Raw genomic sequence first — 12,403 nt, forward strand, 5'->3', positions numbered from 1 at the left:
CCAAAGAACGTGATTTTTGTACAGGATCTCCTCACTGGTCCGTATGAATACATTGAGGACATTGAGGTTACTTCGACTATGCATGCACCTTAAGGTACCATAGCACCACAAAGGCCCTAAAAACAAGGCTCCAGACACAGCTGGTATAGGCTACTGCTTGGCAGGGTTGTTTTAGTCGACTAATACTATTTTTTATTTTTTTCATGTATATTTTTTATCCCACGGTTTTGTAACCCATTTTTCACCCCTGTGTCAATCATCTAATGTGATCCTGGGCTCTACACACCCTCCGCCAACCTAGTCCCCATATATGGGGGACATGGGGAGAGCAACGGACTTGAACTCATGCTTCCTTCATGCCTGAGTGTCCAAGTTGCTCCTTTTACACCTGACAGGGGGGAGTTTCCCTGGTTGGACGTAGCGCGTGGAAGGAACATGTTATTCCAACCAGTTCCTTTCCCCTCCATCAGGCTGGCCAGGGGGAGGCAGTTTAGAGACCAGAATTACTGCATGTTTTTTGTGAGGGTACCTACCCTAGGGGACACGGGGAGAACATGCAAACTCCACACAGAAAGGCCCTTTCGCCTTGGTTATGGGCACTGATGACGCGGAGGAGGAAACGCGCTGCCAGCACCTACAGCGTCCCGAGCGGGAATCGAACCCAGGACCTTCTAGCTGTGAGGCTACCTTTTTTCACTGACAAAAACTACATAAAAACTAAATAAAAATGAAGCTATGACTAAAACTATGACTAAATATACTGACAATTTCGTCAAGAAATAAAAACTAGACTAACATGTTAGGAAGGGACTAGTGGACAAGATATCCAGTATAAGTCATTTTACACTTGGTTGCATGCTGAAAATAGCCGATCTACAAGCTCACAACGCGTCGCGCTGGGACGCATTGTGAGCTTGTAGATCGGCTATTTCCAGCAAGTGTAAAAACAATCATTACGACGGCATCAAGGCCCGCCAAAATATTTTTTAGTCGACTAAATCCACTGGAGATTTAGTCGACTACAATCTTATGATATTTAGTCGACAAAAACTAGACTAACACTAAAACATTCCAGGTGACTAAAATGTGACTGAAACTAAATGAAAACTATTGAAGAGACTAGCAATGACTAAAATCGAAATGTGCTGCCAAAAACAACACTGCTGCTTGGCCTTTCTCCTACAACTCACCTCACCCCTGCTCATTTAGCCTACTAGGGTGGGATGGCAATAGTCACTGACTCACTGTATATTTGTATGTCATTAAAATAAATGTTTCGATGAATTGAGTAGCCTATGAAGGACCCCAATCATGAAAACAAGCCAATAGGCTTTCTCTCTTGGGTTTAAATCCTCTTAGCAGACTACAGTATTGAACTGTATGTTCCTGTGCTTTTTTCTGCAAACTGTTAATAAAGTATTCAATCAATCAATATTCAATCAATCTACAAGCTATAAACTGCTAATAAAGTTTTCAATCAACTGATCAATCAATCAATCAATCAATCAATCATAGGACAATTGTCTGAGTAGTTATATTTGGGGAAAGAAAAAAATATATTATTAGGATTTCCGTTAATAAAGAGAATACAGTACTTCTACTTCTATTAATCCCAAAAATACTTGTGTTCTATCAATTACTGATCACCCCATGAAGCCTTGAGTAGTACATCTAAAACCCTGTAGGCGGCAGTAACGCAGACATCTCTGGTTGTCCTCCTCCATAAAAAAAGAAGAGAATAATACAAGATGATGCGGACGTATGCGCATGCGCCGGCAGGAGGAGCCAGGAAGTTGTTACATGACAGACACACCAGCAAAACGTCAACAAATCAGAAGGATAAGTAACTCTGTGTAGAAAACCTATGGAGGAGACAAATCATATCAACTTTGATCGAAGATAAGAGGAAAGTAAAGTGCGACGGATTGGATATACCTGGTAATTAATTTCATCAAAGGCCTTGAACGGGTTGGTTTCCTATTTGTTTTGTTATAAACTGTTCCAAACCTACGTGGCTAATAATAATAACTCGCCGAAAAAGGCAGAGCTACAAGCTCACAACGCATGGCAAAGAGACGCGTTGCGAACTTGTAGATCGCTGCTAGAGAAACAGACAGTGTCTCGTAGAACGCCCTACCAACAGTCATTACGACATGTTTTGTGAATCCCATGACTCCTTCAAAACCCCTCCCAAAGGGCACCTAAGTCTGAATGCCCCCCACCCCCTTTACCTCTCACTGTATATATTTTGTTCCCTTTTTACCTGATCTATGATGATTTCCTGAGTATATTTGTACGTCTCTAATTGTTAATGAATGAAACATGGTGGGCCCTATTGTAAACAAGTGTAATACTTTATGGCGTCGTCTTCCACAGTTAACAGGTTTTGTATTGAGTTGTGCTTGAAATGTACTGTAATTCTCCAATCTGTTAATACATTCATCTGTCGATCAATCAAATTCATCAATCAATCAATCCATCCTAGTCGTCACTGTCCTATACTACTACCACATTCATGAGTTGTATTAAAGTCACAACTTGAATAATGCACAACAAAGTGCATTTATTCAAAGTTAAGAAGCCCCATAAGAGTCCAGCTGAAAACCTCTGGGAAACAATGTAAAGAATCGACAAAAGTTAGTGAAACACAGAATAATGTGCAATTAATGGTTACATTTGTACACTCAGAGTTAGTTATCGGGCGTCCTTGAAATTAAAAAAGTTCGAGAATCACTGGTCTATGTAGCCGCAATTTACAACAAACACTAACTTTACACTTACTAGCGTAAGCTTTACACAGCTTACGTATTTCCTGTAGGCTGACTCGACATAGCTGCGGGTTTAAACCCTCACCAGGCGCACCTCTTCTACTATAGTGAACGGCAGAGTGACTGATGTATAGTTTGCCTCAAACGTTACTCTTTTACCTGCTTTTTACTAACACTAACATTACAAATATGCCCAGAACATCGAGATGAACCTGTTTAGTTTATGGCTGCTCCAACAGTAGTGGCAACATTAAAAAAAGAAAAAAACAGAATGTCAAAATATCCACCGCGGTGGCTGAGACCAGATATATACCTCATACTTGAAATGCTTAGTATGAGGTATAAAGTACAGCAGCCATGTGTTCATAAAACAGAAAGATTGAGTATTGGGTAAGACTGACGTTATGTATCTTTCAGGACCTTTCGCTGCTTCGTCTCAACCATTACTCAATGGCTCTGGTCTCAGACCCCGCAGTGGATATTTTGACATTCAGTTTTTTTTTTTTATGTTGACACTACTGTTGGAGCAGCCAAAAAACTGAACAGGTTCATCTCGATGTTCTGGGCATCTTTGTAATGTTAGTGTTATGTCAAGTCCGCCTACAGGAAACACCGGTACGTAAGCTGCGACCATGAGACCCGTTTCTGAATTCGTCTATAGACAGCTGTGTGTGGCTGTGTCCCTGGGTCTGTCCCTGTGTCCCTGGGTGTGTCCCTGGGTCTGTCCCTGTGTCCCTGGCTGTGTCCGAGCACAAATAGCGTTTGTTCATCACCAAGTGTCACTGTTGCACAGCCTAACACACAGACACACACAGGCCAGGGAGGAGGGCTTGTACAGTACAGTACAGTACAGTACAGTACAATACAGTACAGTACAGTACAGTACAGTACAGTACAGTACAGCACCATTCACTTCAGGCGGGTCAGATTTTTTTAAATAAATGTAGAATCTATGAGTTGCAACACCAACTTTGACAGCCCATAGGCTACAGTACATCCAAAGAGAAAAGTCCTATGATTGATTGTATTAAACGACTTTAAACTCGCCAACATTGCAGCTGTACGGAAAGCTTGACCTAACCTCCCACGGGGCAGCACACCTAAACCTAACCTTAACCGATGACTAGTCTAAACTAAGTATGCACCCCCTGTAAGCAGCCTCCTGCATTATGTGCCATTTCGAACCAGGTGGTACGGGATGCATACTTAGTTTAGACTAGTCATTGGTTAGACAATAGACATGGGTTAAGGTTAGGTTTAGGTGTGCTGACCCGTGGGAGGTTGGGTGCAGTACTTAGTTTTATAGACATATTTTGGTTTAGACTAGTCATTGGTTACCTAACCTTAACCCATGTCTAACCAATGACTAGTCTAAACTAAGTATGCACCCCAGGAGGTTAGGGTTAGGGTGAGGGTTTGAGATAGGTTGTAGTTGTAGGACTAATGACTGGTCTAACCAATGACTAGTCTAAACCAAATACTGTCTAAACCAAGTAAGCAGGGACGATTTCCCCCACGCGCTTCCAAACTCTGACACTTGTAAAGATAAATCACCTCTTCATCTGCACAGAATTTATTGACAAAGTAGCTCATAACATGTCTACCGCCTCCATTACGTGACTCTGTCTGTATAAGCACCAGCCAGTGTGTGGGTCCGTCCGTATGTATGAGCATGACCCATTCACCCCAGCAGCTAATGCTGATTGGGGTTTAATGACTATGACCTATTGACCCCGCCGTTTCACACTGGCAGTTGCCTCTCGGCTCACAATTAAATTCTCACACACACACACACACACACACACACACACACACACACACACACACACACACACACACACACACACACACACACACACACACACACACACACACACACACAGAGAGACAGTACGAGTACAGCATAGTACAGTACACAATGCATGCATTACAAGTGCAGTACGATACAGTATAAAAAAGGCTTCTAAATCGTTAAAAAAAAATCTAAAAAACCCATGTTTCTATGTCAGTGGTGCTCAACCTTTTTCATGTCAAGGATCCCCAGAATTATCTCTATTGGGCCACGGACCCCCATCTCAAAATATGTAGTTCCAGGGACCCCCCCAGAAGCCAATATTTTAGTTAAAAATGTTCGCTCTGAAATATATATTCAAAGATTTGCGCCACATTTTCACGACTTTTCAAAAAAAGCTTGTAGATCTGCTATTTTTCAATAGCTAAAGTAGAACAGAAGGCTTAAAACACCAAAAGGCGTTCCCGCCACAAAATGGGTTAATGTATGATTATGTACACCATATCACCAATATTATTCCTTGTTGTACATGCTTTGAACGTGATTCTGCTTCTTATTTAATACCTCTCTCTTTGTATGCAGCTCCTGTTACATAATGATGCCCACGAGAGGTAATGTGTCGGGCGCAGCCCTGTCCAACAATAAGGTCAAGTATTCACGGCTGGCTGCTGACGATGATGGTTACATAGATTTACAGGTGAGAGATTAATTGACCCGGGAGAAATGGAATGTTGGTACTATTGGTATTCTATTCTAGTAGATTAGATTGGTCAGTCGCCAATAAAAGAGTGTGCAGAATTATGGATAAAGCTCCACTGCTTTATCCATAATTCTGCACACGCTTTTATTTTATTTTCAGGTTAGTTGATCGCGCACGCACGCAATACAATACAAGCTACTTGAGCTTGTATAGAGAGGCTTGCCAAGAGGCAAGACAGATTTATTGTTTTGGATCGGATGTGGGAGGGTAGTGCATTTTTCATCAATAATGTAATGCTACTTTTGAGCAACAACTCAAGGCACAGTACATCTAAGCGTCCCTCAGGACTACCCAGCATGCTATAATAGCACACTACCACACCAGTTCAGATTCTATTATATGCTAAAGGAATTCAGTCTTCTGACAGCAATGTATTGGCTTATTGATATTGTTGTATGGTATAACTCAAACCAAGGTCAATATGAATTAGCTGAAGGGAACAGAATGAGGCCCGCTGGCCCGGCCTACTATTATAAATCACCAAGGTCAGCGGAGGACTCCACTTTCTCATTTAGTCTGCAGATTAAGTCCTGATTTATACTTAGTTGTGCGCCGTCGAGTCTCGTGACGAAAATAGCCCGAACTGGAAGCTCACATCGCGTCGCACTGCGCCGCGTTGCAAGCTTCCAGATTGTCTATTTTCAGTGCAGCAAGACATGATGTACAACTAAGTATAACTTAGGTGTTGAGGGAGAGATCGCTCCTTCAACAAGGGGACGGTTACAGTGAAATGGTCTTGTACTGTATTTTGTCCCACAAAATACAAGCTCATTTTTCCTGAGTAGATAAGGGGCAAATCACCCCCTCAACAAAGGAATGGCTTCGCTGTGACGCTATCTATGGATTGTTTTTTCAATATGGAATCTGCCAAGAGATACTCGGGTCTTCTCCTCTGTGATGCATCAGTGATAGTAACGTTGAGTTTGTTCAGATCATGACTTCTTCGTCCCAAGTTCTTATCACGTATTATATTATATATTCATTCAGAATAGTTTGACGGGGCACGGCAGTGCTGTCGCCTCACAGCTAAAATGTCCCGAGTTCAATTCCCGCTGGGGACGCTGTGGGCACGGGGTCCAAAGGGCCTTTCTGTGTGGAGTTGGCATGTTCTCCCCGTGTCCCCTTTTTTCTGAAAAAGCTATGTTTCTGTGTCAGTCGTTCTTCGATTTTTCAAAAATAGCAGACCTACAAGCTCGTAGCGCGCCACTCGGTGGCGCGCTATGAGGTGGAGATCTGCTATTTTTCAATAGCTAAATAATAACATAATGCTAACACCAAAAGGGATTCCCGACCAAAAGGGGTTAATTGTGTGCCAGTGACACATAGATATGAGGCTTTTTTGGGTGCACTGCACGATCTGCAACCAAGTATAAATCATGCATAAGCATCCCTACATAGTAAGCCAAAGCTGTGTGAACTGCAAACAATGAACGCGACGCCTTCACTTGTCGTCTCCTGGTTAAAGACTTTTCTGTTGAAAATGCGTCTATTTTGTTGAGCAACACTTGTTATAAGGGTCGTTGCAATGGCATTTAAATGAGCTTTTAAGTGTATGCCGTGACAGAACAACTTATGTTCCCGCTCTCCTTGAATGCGTCCACGAAAGAGATTTATGACATCTGCATGCGTGGTGCGTATGATGGTGCAGTTCTCAAGCGCTCCAGCTGTGTTTCTGGCTGCACAATTCCACTCCACAGAATGGGGCCATTTGTATGTAATTCCTTTCAATTGAAGGTGGGGATGATTCATAGTAGATGGGCTTGTGTTTTCCTTAATACTTAAGTTCATTGACTGGTTAGTGGTTACCGGTATTCCCCAAGGGTCTATAGTACTAGGCAGTAGAGGAGACTGAACAAACAGTCGAAAAAGGACACGCACATCAATACCTAGAGGCTGGGTGCTGGATCAAAATTAAGTCATATACAAAATGCAAAAATCAGCACACCAATTCAGGCTCCCAAGTATCTTTACTTACATTCGGTAGCGTTTCGGGCCGCACCCTTCCTCAGACCTTCAAGGAATGAGTAGACAATACATGTGTATATATAGTGTGTGATGTACCACACCTGTGGCCCATCAACTATCAGTCCCAATCGCTGTCACCGATCAGGTGACATTGACACAAGTGATATGTACCGTACAAAGACTTTGTACATATCACTTGTACAATCAATCACATTTTGAGCTTGTGGATATGCCTGTTCTATTATGTCATGCCCAGTATAGGGATACTAGGTTTCATGTGGTTAAAGCGAAACCGTTTTAACCTATATATTTCCCATTGTCTCCACAACTCATGGCACTCCGGTTCGGTTACACACATTTTGCACTCAAATGACCATACTTGAAAATAAAGCTCTCAAAAGTTTTTGTCTTTTATCCTTTTGACAGATATGTGCAAATATATATGTTCATGTATATATGCATTCTTGTCAATAAAACCATCAGTCCGTTCATTTTAAGAGATGATATACATACTGTATATTGTTACATTCTTTCACAAATGACGTTGTTTTGTATGTTTCCTGATCCTCTGTGCAGTTCAAGAAAAGTCCGCCCAAAGTTCCATACAAGGCTATCGCCCTGGCCACTTTTCTCTTTGTGATTGGCTCCTTACTGATCATCATTGGAGCCCTTCTTCTGGCTGGATCCATAAAGGTTGAAGTAAGTGTTTGGTGTATTAAACGTATTACCTATTACACCTAATTGCGAACGCAGTGAGCCACTTACTATGACAGCAAGGGCTGAATGTCTGTGTGTGTGTGTGTGTGTGTGTGTGTCACGCTGTTACACCACCCGCCCGCCACCAGAGGGCGCAGCTGTAGCACACACACACACACACACACACACAGGGCGCAGCTGTAGCACACACACACACACACACACACACACAACCACACACACACGAGCTGCGTTCGCTTCACGCGTTTGCGCGTCTTACTTGTATAATTCATTACATCATATAAATCATCATATATTTGCTCTATTCGTCGAAGAGTTGTGTAGTATGATACAATCTTTTAACAGTGTCTCTGCAGGAATTTAGTCTGTTTGTCTCTGCGTGTCTGTTTGTCCGGAGCTAATCTTGTAAACCACTTTACCTTACCTTAATTTAGTCTATGTTTGTCTCTGCGTGTCTGTTTGTCCGGAGCTAATCTTGTAAACCACTTTACCTTACCTTAATTTAGTCTGTTTGTCTCTGCGTGTCTGTTTGTCCGGAGCTAATCTTGTAAACCACTTTACCTTATCTGCAAAATGTGTGAGTAGTATAAGCACACGTTATATGCAACTAAGGGATCAAATTAATATACAATACTGCCATCTGGTGGCAAGATTCATCAGTTTTATAATTTGTTTTAACTCAGAGCCTCAGTAATGCTTTCTTCTGCACAACCATTACGTAGTGTTGTACTGTCTACGAGGTTCTATTCAAAATATACAATAATGATAAAATATTGATTGTAATGTAAAGAGAGAGTTCGATTTTGGATCTTGTCATAGCCGGGTACGATAGCGTGTCATTTAGCAGCAGTTTTGAAAATGTGCAGTTAATGTGCAGATACAATCGCTAATCAATAGCAAGCAGTGCTCAATGAAGATGTGCAAGTTTAGTGTACGTCACTAATCAATGCATGTTCTGCAATGTCCGCTATATGTACTGCATGTGAGATCTGTACTGTATGTTGTTGGTAGACCTCGATTAATCATTATAATTTAGTTGACCCTGCAACTACCTGGAGCAATCCCTTATAGTCCGGCAGCCGGGGGTGTGGAGTGGGACATGTGGTGTATAGTTTTGTCTATTGGCCTAACCCTAACATATTGACTTGTATACATTCATGAATCCACTTGCTGACCATATGTCAAAAATGTCAACATTTCAGTATGCTTTAAGTCAGTGGTTCCCTAGTCTAGGAAAATTGGCCTCAGATCCTGTGCAGCAGGGGCGTGGCCCAGTGCGTTGCGTTTCAAATGAAATGCGAATCAAAAGACAGGGGCGGGTTCCACATGGAGTGGGCGCTACATCTAAATAAGACTGAAGGGAAACAATTGCTCCTTGAGCGGTGGTGGCCTACTACAATTCAATTTGGAATTGCATTCCCTTCGGACTATTTTCATGGTATGCACAGTGCTTCAGACCGGAAAGGGGAGTGTCCACTCAGATTCTGAGCTCAACGTACTTCCCTCACAGGGATACGGTCCTTTTTTCCCAGAAGTCTTTCTCGCCCGCCTAGTGGCGAAAAATAAAACTTCTGGGAACTCAGATTAGTGGTTCCCAAACTTTTTCACCTCAAGGACCCCCAAATTGACACTAATTAGCCTGTGGACCCCCATTTGAAAATGTATGCCAGGGACCCCAATAAGAGAAGATTTTTACGGCTCTAGCAGTGACTCTAGCAGTGATTCTCAACCCGTTTAATTTCAAGGACCCCCAGTTTGACATGCATTAGTCTACGGACTCCCATTTAATGGATCTCTGAAACCCCCAATTTATATTGTAAAATTAATGCTAATTTAACTCGCGTACAACGGGTCCATTTGGTTCCATTTGTACACTCTCTGAGTTACAGACCCATAAGGGTTCATTTGGTTTCTAACTATCATTTGGCTGGGTCCCCCCTGGAACTCCCTCAAGTACCCCTGGGGGTCCCCGGACCCCACTTTGGGAACCACTGCTTTAAGTAGCATGTGACATGTCAAACTAGGGCGTTTTCATGATTATGAATCCATTCCAAGCATTAGTTTTGAAAAACACTCCTTGGGATAAAAACGGCCATAGCACAAATGTGATGAGGTCAGCACAATTTGGGCACATTTAGGGAAGTGAAGTGCATATGGCTTTTTTTTTGCCCATGGAGTGTTTTTTTGTGCAAAACTAATGCTTGGAATGAATTCAGAATCATGAAAACCCCCTAGTTTGACATGGCACATGCTACATAAAGCATAATGAAAATGTGAAAATCTTGATTTATATAGGATATTAATGGTATGGTCACATATATCCCTCTATAAAAACAATTGCTCAATACCGACAGCCGGTCAGCAAGTGGATTCAAGAATGTATACATATAGACAATGTTAGGCCAATAAAATTAAAAAACGACTTTCCCACTTTAAACAAAAGAAACCTGTAGGCTGCTGATATGAGCCTCACATTTTGGCAATAAAATGATTATGCTCAAGTTCCTGGTTTGGTTATGCATGGTTTCTTAAAGTAAACGGATAGTCGGATACATTGTTTGTTCTGTTAGTACGTATACGGTGCTGTGTCTACCAGATAGTGATGCTTGATGACCGTGTCGGTGAAGCATTTCAACAGCGATGTCTCTTTCTTTCCTTTTTTTTTTGCCAGCATAAAGACCGTACCATCCCTGTCCTCATCATAGGGGTTCTCGTATTCCTTCCTGGATTCTACCATCTGAGAATAGCCTACTATGCTTCCAAGGGTTACAGGGGTTATTCTTACGACGACATCCCCGATTTTGACGACTGACGATGTCGGATCAAAGGACTCGAGGGATTCAAGTAGTTGTTTAAACTGACGAGCCGGTAATTGGGAAAGAGAGTGTTTCCACCATAGTGTTGGGGTTTCCCCCCCCAGAGCCACCGTGCATTTACACGTATACTGTACGCAGAGCCTGGCTCTTTCTCCGCTCAGTCTGTTTGCTGCTTGCTTTCCATTTCACCGTTTTCAGATAACCGAAAACAGTATATTAAACGTATTGCAACGTATATACACCTAATATAATTCGTGGCATCATATAAATCGTCATAATATTTGCTCTATTCATCAAAGAGTTGTGTCTTTTGGTGTTCGCATCATGTCATGCTTTAGCTATTGAAAAATAGCAGATCTACAAGCTCATAGCGCGCCACCGAGTGGCGCACTATGAGCTATTTCTACATAGAAAAGAACGACTGACATAGAAACATAGCAAGTTGTGGTTCAATCTTGAACGGTGGCTCATGTCCGCAGCCGTGCCATGCAGGAGAAGAAATACAGACACCAGACACCAGATGTCCATCTCTGGCCGCTTGTCTGTATAAACGATATATACATTTTAGGGCGTGGCTGATAGGCTGACATCCAGGGAACTTCGCTTGTCATTTGCATAAGGTTGGGCCAAATCCAACGTATTTTTCGCTCCCTCGACTTCTCCACGCCTCTGCCAAATTGCCCAATCCCATGATCCTTTGCATGGGAACGCCGTGAAGTGTCCGAAGAAAGACGCGGTGTACTCCGTGTACGTGTAAATGCACCATTTAGCCTGCTGTTTTACATTGACTTTGCACTGGAATGAGAAACTGCGTTACAAATTGGCTATACTTCTTTGTCATTTTCTTAATGCTGTGTAATGTGTACACTGTACAACAATTGTCATGCAATGGTACTCTTTTCTTTGACTGGCCAAAAAAGAAAACAAAAAACAAAGTTATTATGACAGTGTTTGCTTTCACATACCAAGTGTTTTTGATTTATTGCAGATTTACAAATCATTTTTTTACAGATAAAGGCTGGGCTGACCTGCTGAATTTAGGATAATATTCTGAGAATGTATGGTTGCATTATTATTGCTCCAAGTTAATATATGAAGGTTTACTTATTGTATGTAGACTACAGTAGTAGTACACCAAGTGCTCTGCACGGTAGCATTGAAGATGCATTGAATGTCATCATTATTATAAAATAGACACCGTTTTCTAATCATTATCTTTGCAGTTTGCAATCTGTTATCCAAAGATTTGTTACTTGAACTACAAAGTATATTTCTGAATGAAGTGTCTTTATTTCAGAGTTTTCTGCGTATTGCTGTTTAAGGATATTCCTTCATTTTTCTTTTAATAAAATGTTTAAAAACCTCATTTCATTTCGAAAACCTTTTTATTCATTCAACAATTGGAATGAAATACGAATCTGAACTAGAGACTATTTTGTGATGGAATTTCAGTATCACACCAGCTGTGATACCAAACCAAACCAATGTAACATGCAATGGGACAGGTCCATCACCACACCACCACCCAGAGATTAAAATAGTATGCATTTTGCATCCCAAAATGCAGACGCAATAAAACGTCCTC

General features: G+C 41.8%; 1 protein-coding gene across 2 annotated transcripts; it reads left to right on the forward strand.

The window, feature by feature from the left end:
• The first annotated feature begins 1,781 nt into the window (after positions 1-1,781).
• Positions 1,782-12,184, forward strand: tmem230a (transmembrane protein 230a). 2 transcript variants are annotated; one of them, XM_083793576.1, is made up of 4 exons: positions 1,782-1,968; positions 5,143-5,257; positions 7,862-7,984; positions 10,674-12,184. In XM_083793576.1, the coding sequence occupies exons 2-4, from the start codon at positions 5,156-5,158 to the stop codon at positions 10,812-10,814; spliced, it is 366 nt and encodes a 121-aa protein (XP_083649702.1). In that variant the 5' UTR covers positions 1,782-1,968; positions 5,143-5,155; the 3' UTR covers positions 10,815-12,184. The 2 variants fall into 2 exon arrangements, with proteins under 2 accessions (XP_083649702.1, XP_083649701.1); XM_083793575.1 differs by having other exon boundaries at positions 1,782-1,938.
• Positions 12,185-12,403: the final 219 nt, after the last annotated feature.

This window comes from Protomyctophum parallelum (assembly GCF_964188405.1).
Source record: "Protomyctophum parallelum genome assembly, chromosome: 21".
NCBI lineage: Eukaryota > Metazoa > Chordata > Actinopteri > Myctophiformes > Myctophidae > Protomyctophum > Protomyctophum parallelum.